Source organism: Oncorhynchus gorbuscha, linkage group LG06 (assembly GCF_021184085.1).
Source record: "Oncorhynchus gorbuscha isolate QuinsamMale2020 ecotype Even-year linkage group LG06, OgorEven_v1.0, whole genome shotgun sequence".
In the NCBI taxonomy this organism is placed as follows: domain Eukaryota; kingdom Metazoa; phylum Chordata; class Actinopteri; order Salmoniformes; family Salmonidae; genus Oncorhynchus; species Oncorhynchus gorbuscha.
The window spans coordinates 35,027,230-35,042,911 of NC_060178.1; the positions used below are offsets into that span (position 1 = coordinate 35,027,230).

The following is a 15,682-nucleotide window of genomic DNA, read 5'->3' on the forward strand; positions in this document are numbered from 1 at the left end:
CTATTTACCAGGTGCTATTTGGTAGTATATGAACAATTATAAACCAGGAAGTTTGGGTCCTGGATGTTGATTGGGAGAAACAACATTTCAGCAGTGTGTAGATCAGACAATATACCACAAGTACGATTCAAAAACACTTGTTTCCTGATCTTTTTCTGTTGGTAACCAGTTAATAATAGCAATAAGGCACCTCAAGGGTTTGTGATATATAGAGAATATACTGTACCACGGCTAAGAACTGCATACAGGCACCCTGCTTCTCATCACAGCCCTTAGCCGTGGTATATATATATAAGGGATAAATGCTCCCGATCTGTACATTACCTTGGAAACTCAGTGGGACGGACGATGCAGAAGCAGAGTCCCTCTGCAGACTTCATTCGTTCCAAGGGAATGTACAGAGTGGAAGCATTTATCCCACTTATTCCTTAGGAAAAGGTACTAAAGCAAATATTTACTGGTATAGAATAGAAATGCCATTTATATAAATTCATACGTTTTCATCCTCCCACAAACCCTGGTTGTTAGTCTGTTGCCCAGTTGTTGTTTTTTTAAAATTCTATTGCCATGGTGGCAATGTTATTTTCCCTTGCTTGCTAGCTAACTATGGCTAACACAGTCACGTTAAACAATGCCTATGGCTAACAAACAATACAGCCACAATAACAGCAAAGTATCATTTGCGTTAGTTTAGGCTGTTTTCTACTGGCATTTATTTGGATAGATCCATAACAATGAGCTGATGATGTGCAATTTCGCCTGGCATAGAAAAGTTGTGGCTAGGGCTGTCTACTGCCCCCGCTGGAGTAATTGCGTGCCCATAGTAAACAATTTTTTTTTGTCAAAAGTTGCTAATATATGCAAATAAAAACTATTATTGAATAGAAAACACTCTAAAGCTTCTAAAAAGGTTTAAATTATGTCTGTATGTAAAGCAGAACTCTCAGGGCAGTCATTCTCCCAAACTCTCTCTTGGCATCAGAAAAGTTGGCCCAACTTTGACGTCATCGCCCCCACCCATCCCAAGCACTTACAGGTCTGGGAACAGTCTCTCTGTCTTCAGAGCGATCTCAGCTTTCAATGGGGCTTCTCATTGTGAGAATCGCGTGCTCACAAGAGTTTTGGCGGGCCGAAACCTTTCGGTCACGCGAAAAAACAGGTCACTTTTATGCGCGCTCTGCTCCGGTCCTGTCTTTTTTCCAAGATTGATTATACAATGCATGCGTTTCTGTTCGTCCTCACGATTGCTGTACACCTTTATAACATGTTAAAGCTGGATTATGAAGTTAGTTTGACAAGTTTAATTGACATATAATATGTAAGTTCGACGTTTTGGTGCGCATCCACTTGACTTTTGGCTACATTTCAACCGAAATGTGTCGTGTTTGAGAACCGAAAGACACAGACTGCAAAACTAAACGCTGTTTTTGGTAAGTATAATTCCTTCCAGGTCTTCTGATGGAAGAACAGCAAAGGTAAGGGAATATTTATGTGGTAAATTTGGGTTTCTGTGGACTCCAAGATAGAGGAGCCATAATGCTACTTTTTGAGCCTAGTGAACAAAACCTGTAACGTTAAAAATAAATGTAACACAGTGATTGCATTCAGAAGAAGTGTATCTAACTATATATATGTAGAACATGCATATTTAGTCAAAGTTTATGATGTGTATTCCTTGTTAGCTGACGTTATCTGCCGGAGCTATCGTCATTTCTCAGGGCATTTGAGTAGCATTTTTTGAACGATGCATCATTGTAAACAGAGATTTATGGATATATATAGCATATTATTGAAAAAAACATAAATGTACTGTGTAACATGTTATATTACTGTCATCTGATGAAGATTTCAAAAGGTTAGTGCATTATTTTTCTTTTAATCCTGCGTTTGTTGATTGCATATTTTTTTCAATTTGGCTATGCAAATTAGCTGTGTCTTCGGTGGTGGTTTGACATAAATATGTGCTATGTTTTCGCCGTAAAACATTTTAGAAATCTGACTTGCTGGGTAGATAAACAAGGTGTTTATCTTTCATTTGAGCCATTGGACTTGTTAATGTGTGGAGGTTAAATATTTTTAGGAATATTTTTGCGTTCCATGCGCCACCTTCCAGCTGAACGTGGGGGGGGGGTGTTCCAAAATTGGAACCCTAGTCCCCTTCTGGTTAACAACCCAATTCAACAACAGTTGCCGAAAAAAAGCTGGTCAAACTAGAGAAATGAGAGGAATTGATAGCATAGCGCCACTTGCGCCATGACTGCATCATTGAAGGTCCGGAGAAATACAGGTTCAGAAATACAGGTGCGTTCGTAAATTCACTATGGCCATCTACTCTGTTCTCAGAGCACTCTCGTCTGTGTGCCAGAGCGCAGAATACATTTTTTTACTAACACGCAACCCTCGTTGAATATGACCAGTGTAAATAAATGTAGGAAAAAACATTTAATACAATTGTTGCCAGCACCACAGTTAAAGTCACTTAGGCTCTAGATAAATTAAAATCATCCAAACAAGCTTTGCTAGGGTAAGTAAAATTATCAGAATGGGGTGTTCTCTTATTTGTGTCTGGAAGTAGCTAGCGAGCTTGCCAACTTTAGCCAGTTAGCGTTTGACTGCCGTTGCAAGGTCAGAACGCTCGGATCAACCCTTCACCTCAGCCAGAGGGTCAGTGTGTGCTCTGAATGCTCCGGATTTACGAACAGACAATCTGACAACACTCTGAATTAACAAACAACCCAGAACACACTCTGACACACTGGTGGAAATTTACAAACACCCCATAAGTCTCTGCGGAAACAAATTATTGCTTTTTAGCTAGGTTTTTCCTTATTGGACCTGCATAGACAATGTATCTCCTGACCCCTCCTGTCTTAGCCTCCAGTATTTATGCTGCAGTAGTTCATGTGTCGGGGGGCAAGGGTCAGTTTGTTATATCTTCTCCTGTCTTATCCGGTGTCCTTTGTGAATTTAAGTATGCTCTCTCTCATTCTCTCTTTCTCTCTTTCTTTTTCTCTCTCAGTGGACCTGAGCCCTAGGACTACCTGGCATGATGACTCCTTTCTGTCCCCAGTCCACCTGGCCATGCTGCTGCTCCAGTTTCAACTGTTCTGCCTGCGGCTATGGAATCCTGACCTGTTCACCGGACGTGCTACCTATCCCAGACCTATTATTTGACCATGCTGGTCATTTATGAACATTTGAACATCTTGGCCATGTTCTGTTATAATCTCCACCCGGCACAGCCAGAAGAGGACTGGCCACCCCTCATAGCCTGGTTCCTCTCTAGGTTTCTTCCTAGGTTTTGGCCTTTCTAGGGAGTTTTTCCTAGCCAACGTGCTTCAACACCTGCATTGCTTGCTGTTTTGGGTTTTTAGGCTGGGTTTCTGTACAGCACTTTGAGATATTAGCTGATGTACGAAGGGCTATATAAATACATTTGATTTGATTTAATTTCAGTTTGTGTGGTTGTTAGTTTAGCTTTTTGTAAGTTTGTAGCAAGTATGGTCTGCATGGTGTAGTGCTTAAGAAAGATAAAAAGGCGCCTATTGTTGGAACTACTTCAGATGTGTTGTAAAGATGTGCGCTGAGAGTCAGGAAGCAAGTATAGGGTAAATGAATAAACACAACATAATCAGAAACACGAACAACATTACAGAACTTATACAGGAACGGAAACAATGATGCCTAGGGAAGGAACCAAAGGGAGTGACATATAGGGAAGGTAATCAGGGAAGTGATGGAGTTCAGGTGAGTCTAATGAACCGCAGGTGCGCGTAACGATGGTGACAAGTGTGCGCCATAACGAGCAGCCTGGTGACCTAGAGGTCGGAGAGGGAGAACACATGACAGGTGTCCTATATCTTTTCTAACTGTTGCGTATACAGTATCTGGTTTTAATGCCCACTCTAGAGTGCCCTTCTAGCCAATCAGAAACTATTATTCAACAATGCTGTGGAATAGTAGCAAATCATAAACTGGGTGGTTCAAGCCCTGAATGCAACGGGTATGACAAAATGTTGATTTTTATTTTTCCAATTACGTTGGTAAACAGTTTAAAATAGCAATAAGGTCCCTCGGAGGTTAAGCGCTGTGGTATATTGTTTCATCATTCTGAAGAACAGCACTGAGCTGTAGTATATTGGCCATATACACCACACCCTTCGTGTCAAATTACTTAAATATACCACACCCCCTCTGGCCTTATTGCTTAAATATACATTCAGATTCAGAGATAAGGCAGGGCGTAATCCGTATTATGTGTTCTTCTTCCTCCGCTGCAGAAAGGTGCCCTTAATATCCCATGTTCCAGAACACGGACAGGCAATCAATTTATAACCCCAGTCAGCAGCGAGCAGCACATCTCTGGCTCATGGCCAAGCACTAGCTCCTCATCTTCCTCTCCTCATACTAGTCTGAATTGGTTGTGTGCCAGAGCATGGAGGTTACATTGCATCAGCCAGCACAGCAGTGTATGTGTTTGTGTGTGTGGGGGCATTTTACGGAGCCACTCATAACTACGACCTTTCCAGGAGCCCGGCTGAGGTAATCGACAAGTGTTGCTTTCCAACAGGAAACCCATTCCCTTGGCTGCCCCGACATGCCCATTGCTTTGTAGCTGAAATAAGCTGTTCTCCTGTAAAGAGCAACCACCCTCACAGCATTGTCCACATGTCTATCAAAGCACAACAATGCGGTGTCGCTGAGGGTTATAGTGTACATGTATTGAGGTTTTTAAAATGGGCTTTATTGATGTAGATAACACATTCTTGAAAGGTCTTCTGAATTCGTATAGGCTGCTGTACCAATATTGTACATGTCCTGCCGTCAGTGGAATTGATCTAGATACAGATCTGTTAAACATCAGCATTTTTGTGGTTCTTTACTCACAGATTACACAAAGATTATCAGATTGCCGTACCCCCTATCCTAACCATTAGGGGGATGAAAAAATATGACCCTGTATCAGTTGATAGGGGTCAACTTCTACAGCTATACCTCCTCCTGCATTCCCACATTATTCCCACAGTGGTTTGTTTACCTCCCAGTGTGGCCGACAGCAGAAAGTGAGTCCCATACTTCCTGATCAGGTTGTCAGTGATAAGCTGGGTGGTGGGTCTCCGACCCAATAGACGGATGTTACGGATGAACTCTGGCGTCAGGGGCAACGGCGACTCCAGGAAGTCTCTCCTCTCCACAGCCAGGTTGTTCACCTTCCACCTCCCAAACTCCCTGGAAAGGAGATGACAGGGAGGATAAGACGCCATTGAAGATGCTGTTTGGTAAATAAGACTCACTAATTACGTGATGGTATTAATGATTTTCTGTCAGTCTGTCCTGTCTGTCCTGCAGAAGGGTAGGGGAGAGGTGAATCTACGGGGGCAGCCATCAACCACATTGCCTCGCCTCACAGCATCATTAGCTTTAAGTTCTGACTGAGGGATGGGGGGAGAGAGAGAGAGAGAGAGAGAAAGGAGAGAGCAAAAGAGAGCGAGAGAGAGAATAGAGAGTTATTCCAAAACAGGTACCATTTGGAAGATGAATGTAGCTGGGGAGGAGACTGCTCTCAAAGCGAGCAGCTGACAGGTGCTCTCCTTAATAACCACATCATGACAGAAATGTGTAGTGACAGTGAAACCCATAGACATCGGCCCATCTCTAACACTCAATACAACTCATAATGAGGGAAGAAAGAAAAGCGCAGCAAAGGAAATGCTGGAGGCGGCTGTAAAGTTCTGAAAGCCGGCTGAACAAAATATTTCTCATGAAATATTTGTCTGTAGATGTGACATCCTCCTCTGTTTACATTGACAAACATTACTAAATTATTCTGAATGCAACCTTAAAGATGGGAGCTTCGTATGCCGTTACGCCTTGACAGACTTTGTTTGCATTAATCTGCTGTGTTTAAATAATCTTAGTATCTAGTATTTCAATTGGCTCTGACAGGTTCAGATAATATTTCTGTGCGTCAGGTTGAAATGAATATGCGCTGTGTCAGTTAGCTGGAGGCTACAGTAGAAGCTATGTCATGTAGGAAAGCATAGGCCTTATTGCCAGTTGTTTTTCCTCTTCTGTCCATCCCTCTGTCTTGAATTGCTATACTTCAATGTATTTCTCTCTCCTCCTCCACCACACACACAAAATATACACACATACACACACTCCCTAACTACTCTCACAGGTACGGGTTAGCACTAAATGATGCACTGCCGTGTGAAGTGGAGGCTTGTCTGCTATAATCAGAATAGGTTGGACATCCTGTGCTGTAGGTGATGGATGGAGGGAGGATGGCCTTTTGATGGAAGATATATCACATTAAAGCAAGAGTAATGAGGGAAAGCATCACACCCAGATGTTTGATGGATTCAATCATGGTAAAAACCCTGAGTGCAACCTGCTTCTTATGGGACAATGTGGAATTATGTCAAATAATTTCAAGCTGCTGTTGTATAGTCAGTAATGTAGCAATACATTTACTTTGTATAATATAAACTTGCATGAGTCCATTTATGGCATTCTTTCATGTGTCCATTTCATTTAAGCTTTCTGAAATACATACATGAAACATACAGTGTAATAACTATACAGTATATACGCTTATACTTCTAATTTTAGACATGGCCCTTGAGTAATTTGTCAGTCAGTTACACCTAGCATAACCATTAATCCTGACCTATTTTCACTCGATACATATAAATTCCTCAACTGGCATACTATCGTATCCCTCACCAATTCTAACTAGCTTTGCTATGTTAGAGCTGAACTCGCCAGTGCAAAGGTATCACACGTAAGACGCAAGAGAGGGGGAGAGAGAGGAGTGAGAAAAGAGAGGGGAGAGGAGAGAGAGAGAGAGAGAGAGAGAGAGAGAGAGAGAGAGAGAGGAGTGAGAAAAGAGGGGAGAGAGAGGATTGAGAAGAGAGGGGAGAGAGAGGGTGAGAAAAGAGAGAGAGAGAGAGGAGTGAAAAGAGGGGAGCGAGAGAGAGGAGTGAGAAAAGAGGGGGAGAGAGAGGAGTGAGAAAAGAGGGGAGAGAGAGAGAGGAGTGAGAAAAGAGGGGAGAGAGAGAGGAGTGAGAAAAGAGGGGAGCGAGAGAGAGGAGTGAGAGAAAAGAGGGGAGAGAGAGAGGAGTGAGAAAAGAGAGGGGAGAGAGAGGGGAAAAGAGGGGAGAGAGAGGAGAGAGTGAGTGGCGAGAGAGAGAGGAGTGAGAAAAGAGAGGGGAGAGAAAGAGGAGTGAGAAAAGAGAGGGAGCAAAGGAACAGGTAAGGAAAGTGTAGCCTCAAATCCCCTCTGTCCCCTTTGTCTTATCTTAACCCCCCATAGACCTAATGGCATGTCCACCGGGAAGTGAGATGAAATGGATTTCACCATGGTGCAGTTTTCGGCGTTCTGCCGTCTTCCTTATACTAGACCATGCAGTTATTATTTATATCTTTCTCTCATCACTGTACTGTACGTAGCTACATTGGTTTAATTTGCGATACCGTTAATTCATTTTCACACATCTCATTGTTGGACTATTTCTGGGAGTGGAGATTATGAGAGCTGAGATTTCTGAGAACTGGGATACTGTATCTTGGCCTGCATACTGCATCTACCTTGGTTTTCATTTTAAAGCAACACTTATGCACTGAGCCTCCTCACTAACATCCTTAACACATTTTTGTCTATCTAGAACCTAAATGGTTCTTCAACTGTCCCCATAGGAGATCCCTTTGAATAACACTTTTTGGTTCCAGGTATAACCCTTTTGGGTTCCATGAAGAACCCTTTCCACAGAGGGTTCTACCTGAAACCAAAAAGGGTTCTCATATGGGGACAGCCAAAGAACCCTTTTGGAAACCCCTTTTTGTAAGAGTGTATGGGTATGAAATCAAAAACCAAGGTCTTTTTCAGGTTTCCGAAAGACAGTTTAAAATTTGACGCATTGCAGCCTTAACTAAATATGTCATTCACCCTGTGACCTTCTCTATGCAATTTGGCGCCAACACACCCACTTATGTTATTCAAATGCAATATGTCAAAAACAAGAGATACACACACATAGCCACATAGACACCCTGTTGTCTATGGCAACTGTCACTTGGCAATGGATGCCTAGGACAGGTGGTGCAGCGGAACCCCGTCTCTACTCATGTTGACTGAGGGAAACACTGTTTCACTCGCTAAATCACTGAGTGATTCCCCAAACAGGAAAACAGCCTTCATTTACCTGTTATAGGACTCATTAAAATTATTTCAAATTCAATCAGGAGGAGATGGTGCGATTTCATTACTGCAGCGTAGAAACACGCCGCCACTGTAACTAGAAGTACCCAGTTGTGGTAATTCATCTTCTCTCTGTCAGTGAGGATTATGAGAATTTAGCAGAGATCCAAAACTCTGCAGGAGCAGAACTGGGCAGGAAAATAATATTGTCACTTTCCATCTCCTCAAGTCTCTTTTGCTGTGAAATGATCTGTTATGGGCCAGGGAATAGATTGTAAGATATGAGAGGTCATTTGAAAATCAACAAACAGGGTGGTGGACTGTTTGGCTATGCTGCAATCTCTGGGAATTGGCAACAGAGTGGACATATTGGATGTATGCTTGTCAGCATGCCACATATTAACAGAGGCAATTAGTACAACCTGCATGCACTTTAATACAAAATGGCCACCACACAATTCCACAATAAAACCAAAAGTTGTCTGGCAAAGTCGGCAAAGCAATGTCTACACGGCAGGGGTAGTCTAGTCAAGTACTAAGGTCCGGTCACACAAAATCTCCTAGGAGACAATGGTCCAAATGGATATTGTCACTTATCGGCGTAGTAACAAACCCCCACCTCGCATCCCATGTGATCCCAAACTGTTCAAACTGTTCACACTCCTTTTTTTGACAGAGAGGAAATGTTGCAGTTTTAATGCTCATTTCCTGTAATTCTTCAGATTTTACTGTAGAATTATGGGGAATTCCCCCCATTAAACATGGACTGGTTGTAATTTAGCGTGCCTCAGACACAACCTTGAGGCTGACAGTAGCCTCTCAGGGGACTGTCTGATAATGCAGAGTAATAAGTATTAAGAGCCTACTAATCACTTGGCCACATGATAAGACTATTAATCTTACCACCCATGAAGCTCAGGCCACAGAGCTAGGTTGGGCCGCACTAGCCAGGGGAGAAATGTTCAATAGCCTTCCAAGCCATGATGAATGGTATTTATGGCATAATTGCCACTAATTTCATATAACAAGCCAATATATGAAATTGTGTTTAGAGTGACAAATCATCAGTTACTTTCCCTGCACTAAAGTAATCAACATATTTTACCTGATCAGATTTCAGAATATGCATATGGGCCTTTGCTTGTAATAACCTTGATCCACTTAAAAAAATATATATTATTTTTAAATCACCCACAATAGCTATATAGTATGTAGGTGTCTAGGTGCATAGATTAAAAATATATATATTTACATAGATAAGAACATTTCCACAATTGCTACACAATGAAGGTGCCATTTTGTCATTCTAGTTTACTTGCTAGAGAAAGGAAAGTTCTTCACTCCTCTCCAAGGGCCTTTATTGAACTGAAGGAACTGCAATGAAGTCAAATGAGGTGAAGTGAATAATGTTTCCACAAGATCATTATAAAAGGGATGAGGTGAGGTCTTTCCACATAAGTGTTCAAGGCCTTCCTTCCAGTGGTATTTACTTCACACCTTTAACTTCTTCGATATAGGGGGCGCTCTTTTAATTTTTGGATGAAAAACGTTCCCGTTTTAAACAAGATATTTTGTCACAAAAAGATGCTCGACTATGCATATAATTGATTTGGAAAGAAAACACTCTGACGTTTCCAAAACTGCAAAGATATTGTCTGTGAGTGCCACAGAACTGATGTTACAGAAAAAAATCCAGATACAAATACAATCAGGAAGTGCCACATTTTTTGAAACCGCCTCATGGCAATGACTCCTTATATAGATGTGGAGGAGCTAGGAGTCAGCTTATCTTTTCCACGTTTTCCCAAAGGTGTCTGCAGCATTGTGACGTATTTGTAGGCATATCATTGGAAGATTGACCATAAGAGAATACATTTACCAGGTGGTCGCTTGGTGTCCTCCGTCGCAATTATTGCGTAATCTTCAGCTGCAGTATTTTTCCGTTTTCTTCTGATAAGAAGCCAGCTGCCATCACTGATAGATTATCGAATAAATATGTGAAAAACACCTTGAGGATTGATTCTAAACAAGGTTTGCCATGTTTCTCTCGATATTATGGAGCTAATTTGGAAAAAAGTTTGGCGTTGTAAGTGACTGAATTTTCGTTTTTTTTTCTTAGCCAAACGTGATGAACAAAACGGAGCTATTTCTCTTACACAAATAATATTTTTGGAAAAAATTAACATTTGCTATCTAACTGAGAGTCTCGTCATTGAAAACATCGGAAGTTCTTCAAAGGTAAATTATTTTATTTGAATGCTTTTCTTGTTTTTGTGAAAATGTTGCCTGCTGAATGCTAGGCTTAATGCTATGCTAGGCTATCAATACTCTTACACAAATGCTTGTGTAGCTTTGGTTAAAGCATATTTTGAAAATCAGAGATGACAGTGTTGTTAACAAAAGGCTAAGCTTGTGTTTCAATATATTTATTTTCATTTCATTTGCGATTTTCATGAATAGGAAATGTTGCGTTATGGTAATGAGCTTGAGGCTATGATTACGCTCCCGGATACGGGATTGCTCGACGCTAGAGGTTAAACCCCACATGAGACTGAACATACTTAAGTGGATAAAACATTAATCTGGCTTTGATGCATTTCAGAATATGCATATGGCTCTTGTGGTCCACTCTGTCCATCTATGCCCTCCCCCGCCCTCCCTTAGGCAAATCAGTTCACACCTTTAATCTGCTCCTCCCTTCCTATAGGCAGAAAATCAAACAGGAAGAACTCATGGTAAGGACTGTTCAACGCTGGTCTGACAAATCGGAATCCATGGTTCAAGATTGTTTTGATCACGCGGACTGGGATATGTTTGGGGTTGCCTCTGGGAATAACATTGATCTATACACTCACACAGTGACTAAATTTATCATGAAGTGCATAGGAGATGTTGTTCCCACTGTGACGATTAAAACCTATCCAAACCAAAAACCGTGGATAGATGGCAGCATTCGTAGAAAACTGAAGCGCGAACCACGGCAAGGTGACTGGAATATGATTGAGAACAAACAGTGCAATTATGCACTTCGTAAGGCAAGCAGACAGGCAAAACGTCAGTACAGAGAGTGGAGTCGCAAATTAACGGCTCAGACACAAGACGGACTCCAGACAATCATGGATTATAAAGGGAAAACCAGCCATGCCGCGGACACAGAAGTCTTGCTCCCAGACAAGAGAAACACCTTTCCTTTGCACGCATCGAGGAAAACACTGCTCCCGTTGAATGTGAGCTGTCTGTTCTCCATAGCCAACGTGAGAGACATTTAAGTGTTTTAACCCTCACAAGGCTGCCGGCCCAGACGGGATCCCTAGCCGAATCCTCAGAGCATGCACAGACCACCAGCTGGCTGGAATGTTTAAGGACATATTCCATTTCTCCCTATCCCAGTCTTTTGCCCCCACTTACTTCAAGATGTCCACCATTGTCCACCAAACAAAAAAGCTTAGGTAACTGAACTAAATTACTATTGCCCCGTAGCACTCACTTTAGTCATCATGAAGTGCTTTGAGAGGCTAGTGAGGGATCATATCACCTAAACTTTACCTGACACACTATACCCATTGCAACTTGCATACTTCCCCAATAGATCCATGGATGACGCAATTGCCATCGCACTGGCCCAACCCATCTGGACAAGAGGAATATGTAAAAGGAATATATAAGAATGCATTTAATTGACTACAGCTCAGCCTTCAACCATGGTACCCTCCAAGCTCATCACTAAGCTCGGACTAAGCCTGGGTCTGAACACTGCCCTGTGCAACTGGGTCCTGGACTTCCTGATGGGCCGCTCCTAGGTTGTGAAGGTAGACACTGACACCCCCACTACGCTGATGCTCAACATAGGTGCCCCACAGACAGTGTGGTGAAAAAGGCGCAACAGCACATTTTCAACTTCAGGAGGTTGAAGAAATTTGGCTTGGCCCCTAAGACCCTCAAACTGTACCATTCAGAGCACCCTGTCAGGCTGTACCAGCGCCTGCTAGGGCAACTGCACCGTCCGCAACCGCAGGACTCTCCAGAGGGTAGTGCGGTCTGCCTAACGCATCACCGGGGTCACACTGCCTGCCCTCCAGGACATCTACAGCACCCGTTATCACAGGAAGGCCAAGAAGATCATCAAGAACCTCAGCCACATAAGCCACACCCTTTTAACCCTGCTACCAAACAGAAGGTCGGTACAGGGTCGGTACAGGTGCATCAAAGCTGGGGCCAAGAGACTGAAAAACAGCTTCAATCTCAAGCCCATCAGACTGTAAAATAGTCCATACTTGCCAGCCTCCGTTCAGTACCCCGCTCTGAACTTTAGTCATTGTCACTAGCCGGCTAGTACCCGGTTACTCTACCATGCACCTAAGAGTATTCTGCCCTATAGTCAAGGAACACTGGTCACTAATAATGTTTACATACTGTTTTACCCATTCATATCTACAGTGCATTCGGAAAGTATTCAGACCCCTTCCCTTTTTCCACATTTTGTTACGTTACAGCCTTATTCTAAAATTGATTAAATAAAAAAAATATCCACACACAATACCAGATAATGACGAAGTGAAAACATGTTTTGAGAATTTTTGCAAAATAAAAACAGATATACCTTATTTACCTAAGTAGCCTCTGTTTTCATTGATTATCCTTGAGATGTTTCTACAACTTGATTTGAGTCCACCGGTGGTAAATTCAATTGATTGGACATGATTTGGAAAGGCACACACATGTCTATATAATGTCCCATAGTTGACAGTGCATGTCAGAACAAAAACCAAGCCAGGAAATCGAAAGAAATGTTCGCAGAACTCCAAGACAGGATTGTGCCGAGGCACAGATCTGGGGAAGGGTACAAAAACAATTCTGCAGCATTGAAGGTCCCCAAGAACATGGAAGAAGTTTGGAACAACCAAGTATCTTCCTAGAGCTGGGTGCCTGGCCAAACTGAGCAATCTGGGGAGAAGGGCCTTGGTAAGTTAGGTGACCAAGAACCCGGTGGTCACTCGAACAGAGCTCCAGAGTACCTCTGTGGAGATGGGAGAACCTTCAGAAGGACAACCATCTCTGCAGCACTCCACCAATCAGGCCTTTATGGTAGATTGGCCAGACGGATGCCACTCCTCAGTAAAAGGCAGATGACAGCCTACTTTAAGTTTACCAAAAGGCACCCAAAGGACTCGAGATTCTCTGGTCTGATGAAACCAAGTTTGAACTATTTGGCCTAAATGCAAAGCGTCATGTCTGGAGGAAAGCTGGCACCATCCCTACAGTGAAGCATGGTGGCAACATCATGCTGTGGGGGTGTCTTTCAGCGGTAGGGACTGGGACCCGAGTAATGATCGAGGGAAAGAGGAACAGAGCAAAGTACAGAGAGATCCTTGATGAAAACTTTGCTCCAGAGTGCTCAGGACCCCAAACTGGGGAAAAGGTTCACCTTCCAACAGGACAATGACCTTAAGCATACAGTCAAGAGAACGTAGGAGTGGCTTCGGGAAAAATCTTTGAATGTCCTTGAGTGGCCCAGCCAGAGCCGGACTTGAAACCGATTGAACATCTCTGGAGAGACCTGAATATAGCTGAGCAGCAACGCTCTCCATCCAACCTGACAGAGCTTGAGATTATCTGCAGAGAAGAATGAAAGAAACTCCACAAATACAGGTGTGCCAAGCTTGTAGCATCATACCTAAGAAGACTCGAGGCTGTAATCGCTACCAAAGGTGCTTCAACAAAGTACTGAGTAAATTGTAAATGTGATATCAGTTTTTATTTTTAATAAATGTGCAAATATTTCTATAAACCAGTTTCTGCTTTGTCATTATGGGGTATTGTGTGTAGATTGAGGAGGGGGAAAAAATGATTTAATCAAAATTAGAATAAAGTTGTAACTTAACAAAAATGTGGATAAAGTCAAGGGGTCTGAATCCTTTCTGAATGCACTGTATATGCTGCATTCTAGTCAAGACCTATCCTATTTAACCATTGCTGTACATATAGTATTATTCAGATATACTACATATTATATCTACATACTGTACCATCACACACACATTTCATATATATATTTAAAAAACATACAATATTTCTAAATTTCTTAATTCCATTATTTTACTTTTTAGATGTGTTTATTGTGGTGTATTGTTAGATATTACTGCACTGTTGGAGCTAGGAACACAAGCATTTCATTATAACTTCAATAACACCTGCCAAATATGCGACTGATACAATTTTGATTTAACTTTAGATTCTCCCAACACCTCATCAGACTACCTGTGTTCTGACTCTCCTGTATGTAAGAGAAATCTGCTATGGAGACTCACCCCTTTAACTGTAAGCCCCCTATGTGTAAACCCTGATATGAGACTAACCTGTATATCTTGTAGCGGGTGGAGAAGCCCTGCCGGTTCCTCTCAACGAAGTCTGTGTATTCCTGGGAGTGGTGGAAGGGGCCCTTGTCGGACAGCAGCCAGTCCAGGGGCCCCCCAGGGCGGTCGTGGGGCAGGCTGGCCAATGCAGGGGCCCCGGTCAAGAGCCAGAACCAGACCCAGCAGTGCAGAATCAGAAAGCCCCATAGAGCCATCAGAGGTTGAGGGAGGGAGGGAGGGAGGGAGGGAAAAGGGGAAGGGATCAGCAGTGGAAGGGATTCCCACACGTGAGCTTACACCTCCTCTGGGATGACAGGTGGATCTGCATTCCCTCACCTCCCCCGGATGACCTGGGAGTGAGAGACATTATTGTCACTTGAGAAATGAATGCTCTTATAATCATCAAGCACCTTCATAATTTTAGAGATCCCATACTGACAAGTAACAAAAAAAATCTGATCTCTTTAGCTCTTATGGATTAAGTCACTAGACATCTGTTTTAAGACTAGCCTGCTGTTCTATCTCTAGTCCAAGCCTCCCATCTTCCTCCTAAGAGTTGTCAATTTCTCCCTGCAGCCGTGACCAAACCAGATGCTTGTTTTTTTTTAAGTCCCATTACTGTATTCTGATGACAATCTGTCAAGTGAACTCAGCCATGTGACCATGTGTGTGGGAGTGTTTCAGAAATCATTATTCTCAAACAATAGCACAAGACACCAGGGGGTGGGGGTGGACATGGGAGCAGGTGCTAGGAGATGAGAGAAAGAGCGGTATGGAGAGAGAGAAAGAGATGAGAGAGAGAAACAGAGAGAGAGACTGGGAGAAAGAGTGAAATATGGAGAAAAAGAGAGCTAGAAAGAGAGGAGAGAGAGAAAAAGAGAGAAGTGTGAGAGAAGGTGTGTGCGCGCATCATGTGTGTGACTATAATGAATTGCAGACTGGGTGTTATTCACAGAAAAGTGAATATCCCTCACCAATGCAAACACAGGCTTTATCTGGTTCACAATGTGATCACACCAGATTCAAAAGCTCTGATTTTGCTGCATGACATTTAATTCCTCAGTGCAGACATCTGTGTATGGCAACACATATTGATGAGATGTGTGTGTGTGTGTGTGTGTGTGTG

The 15,682-nt window shown here is 42.6% G+C and overlaps 1 protein-coding gene across 1 annotated transcript in view; it reads right to left on the minus strand.

Moving 5' to 3' along the window:
* Positions 1–15,682, minus strand: part of LOC124037109 (BMP/retinoic acid-inducible neural-specific protein 3-like) — a 75,747-nt gene that overhangs the window by 22,497 nt on the left and 37,568 nt on the right. The window contains exons 2-3 of the mRNA XM_046351753.1: positions 14,560–14,906; positions 5,039–5,229 (exon numbers count right to left, since the gene is read on the minus strand). Of these exons, the coding sequence (XP_046207709.1) occupies positions 5,039–5,229; positions 14,560–14,771 (403 nt within the window). The 5' untranslated portion in view covers positions 14,772–14,906. The remainder of the gene's footprint in view (positions 1–5,038; positions 5,230–14,559; positions 14,907–15,682) is intronic.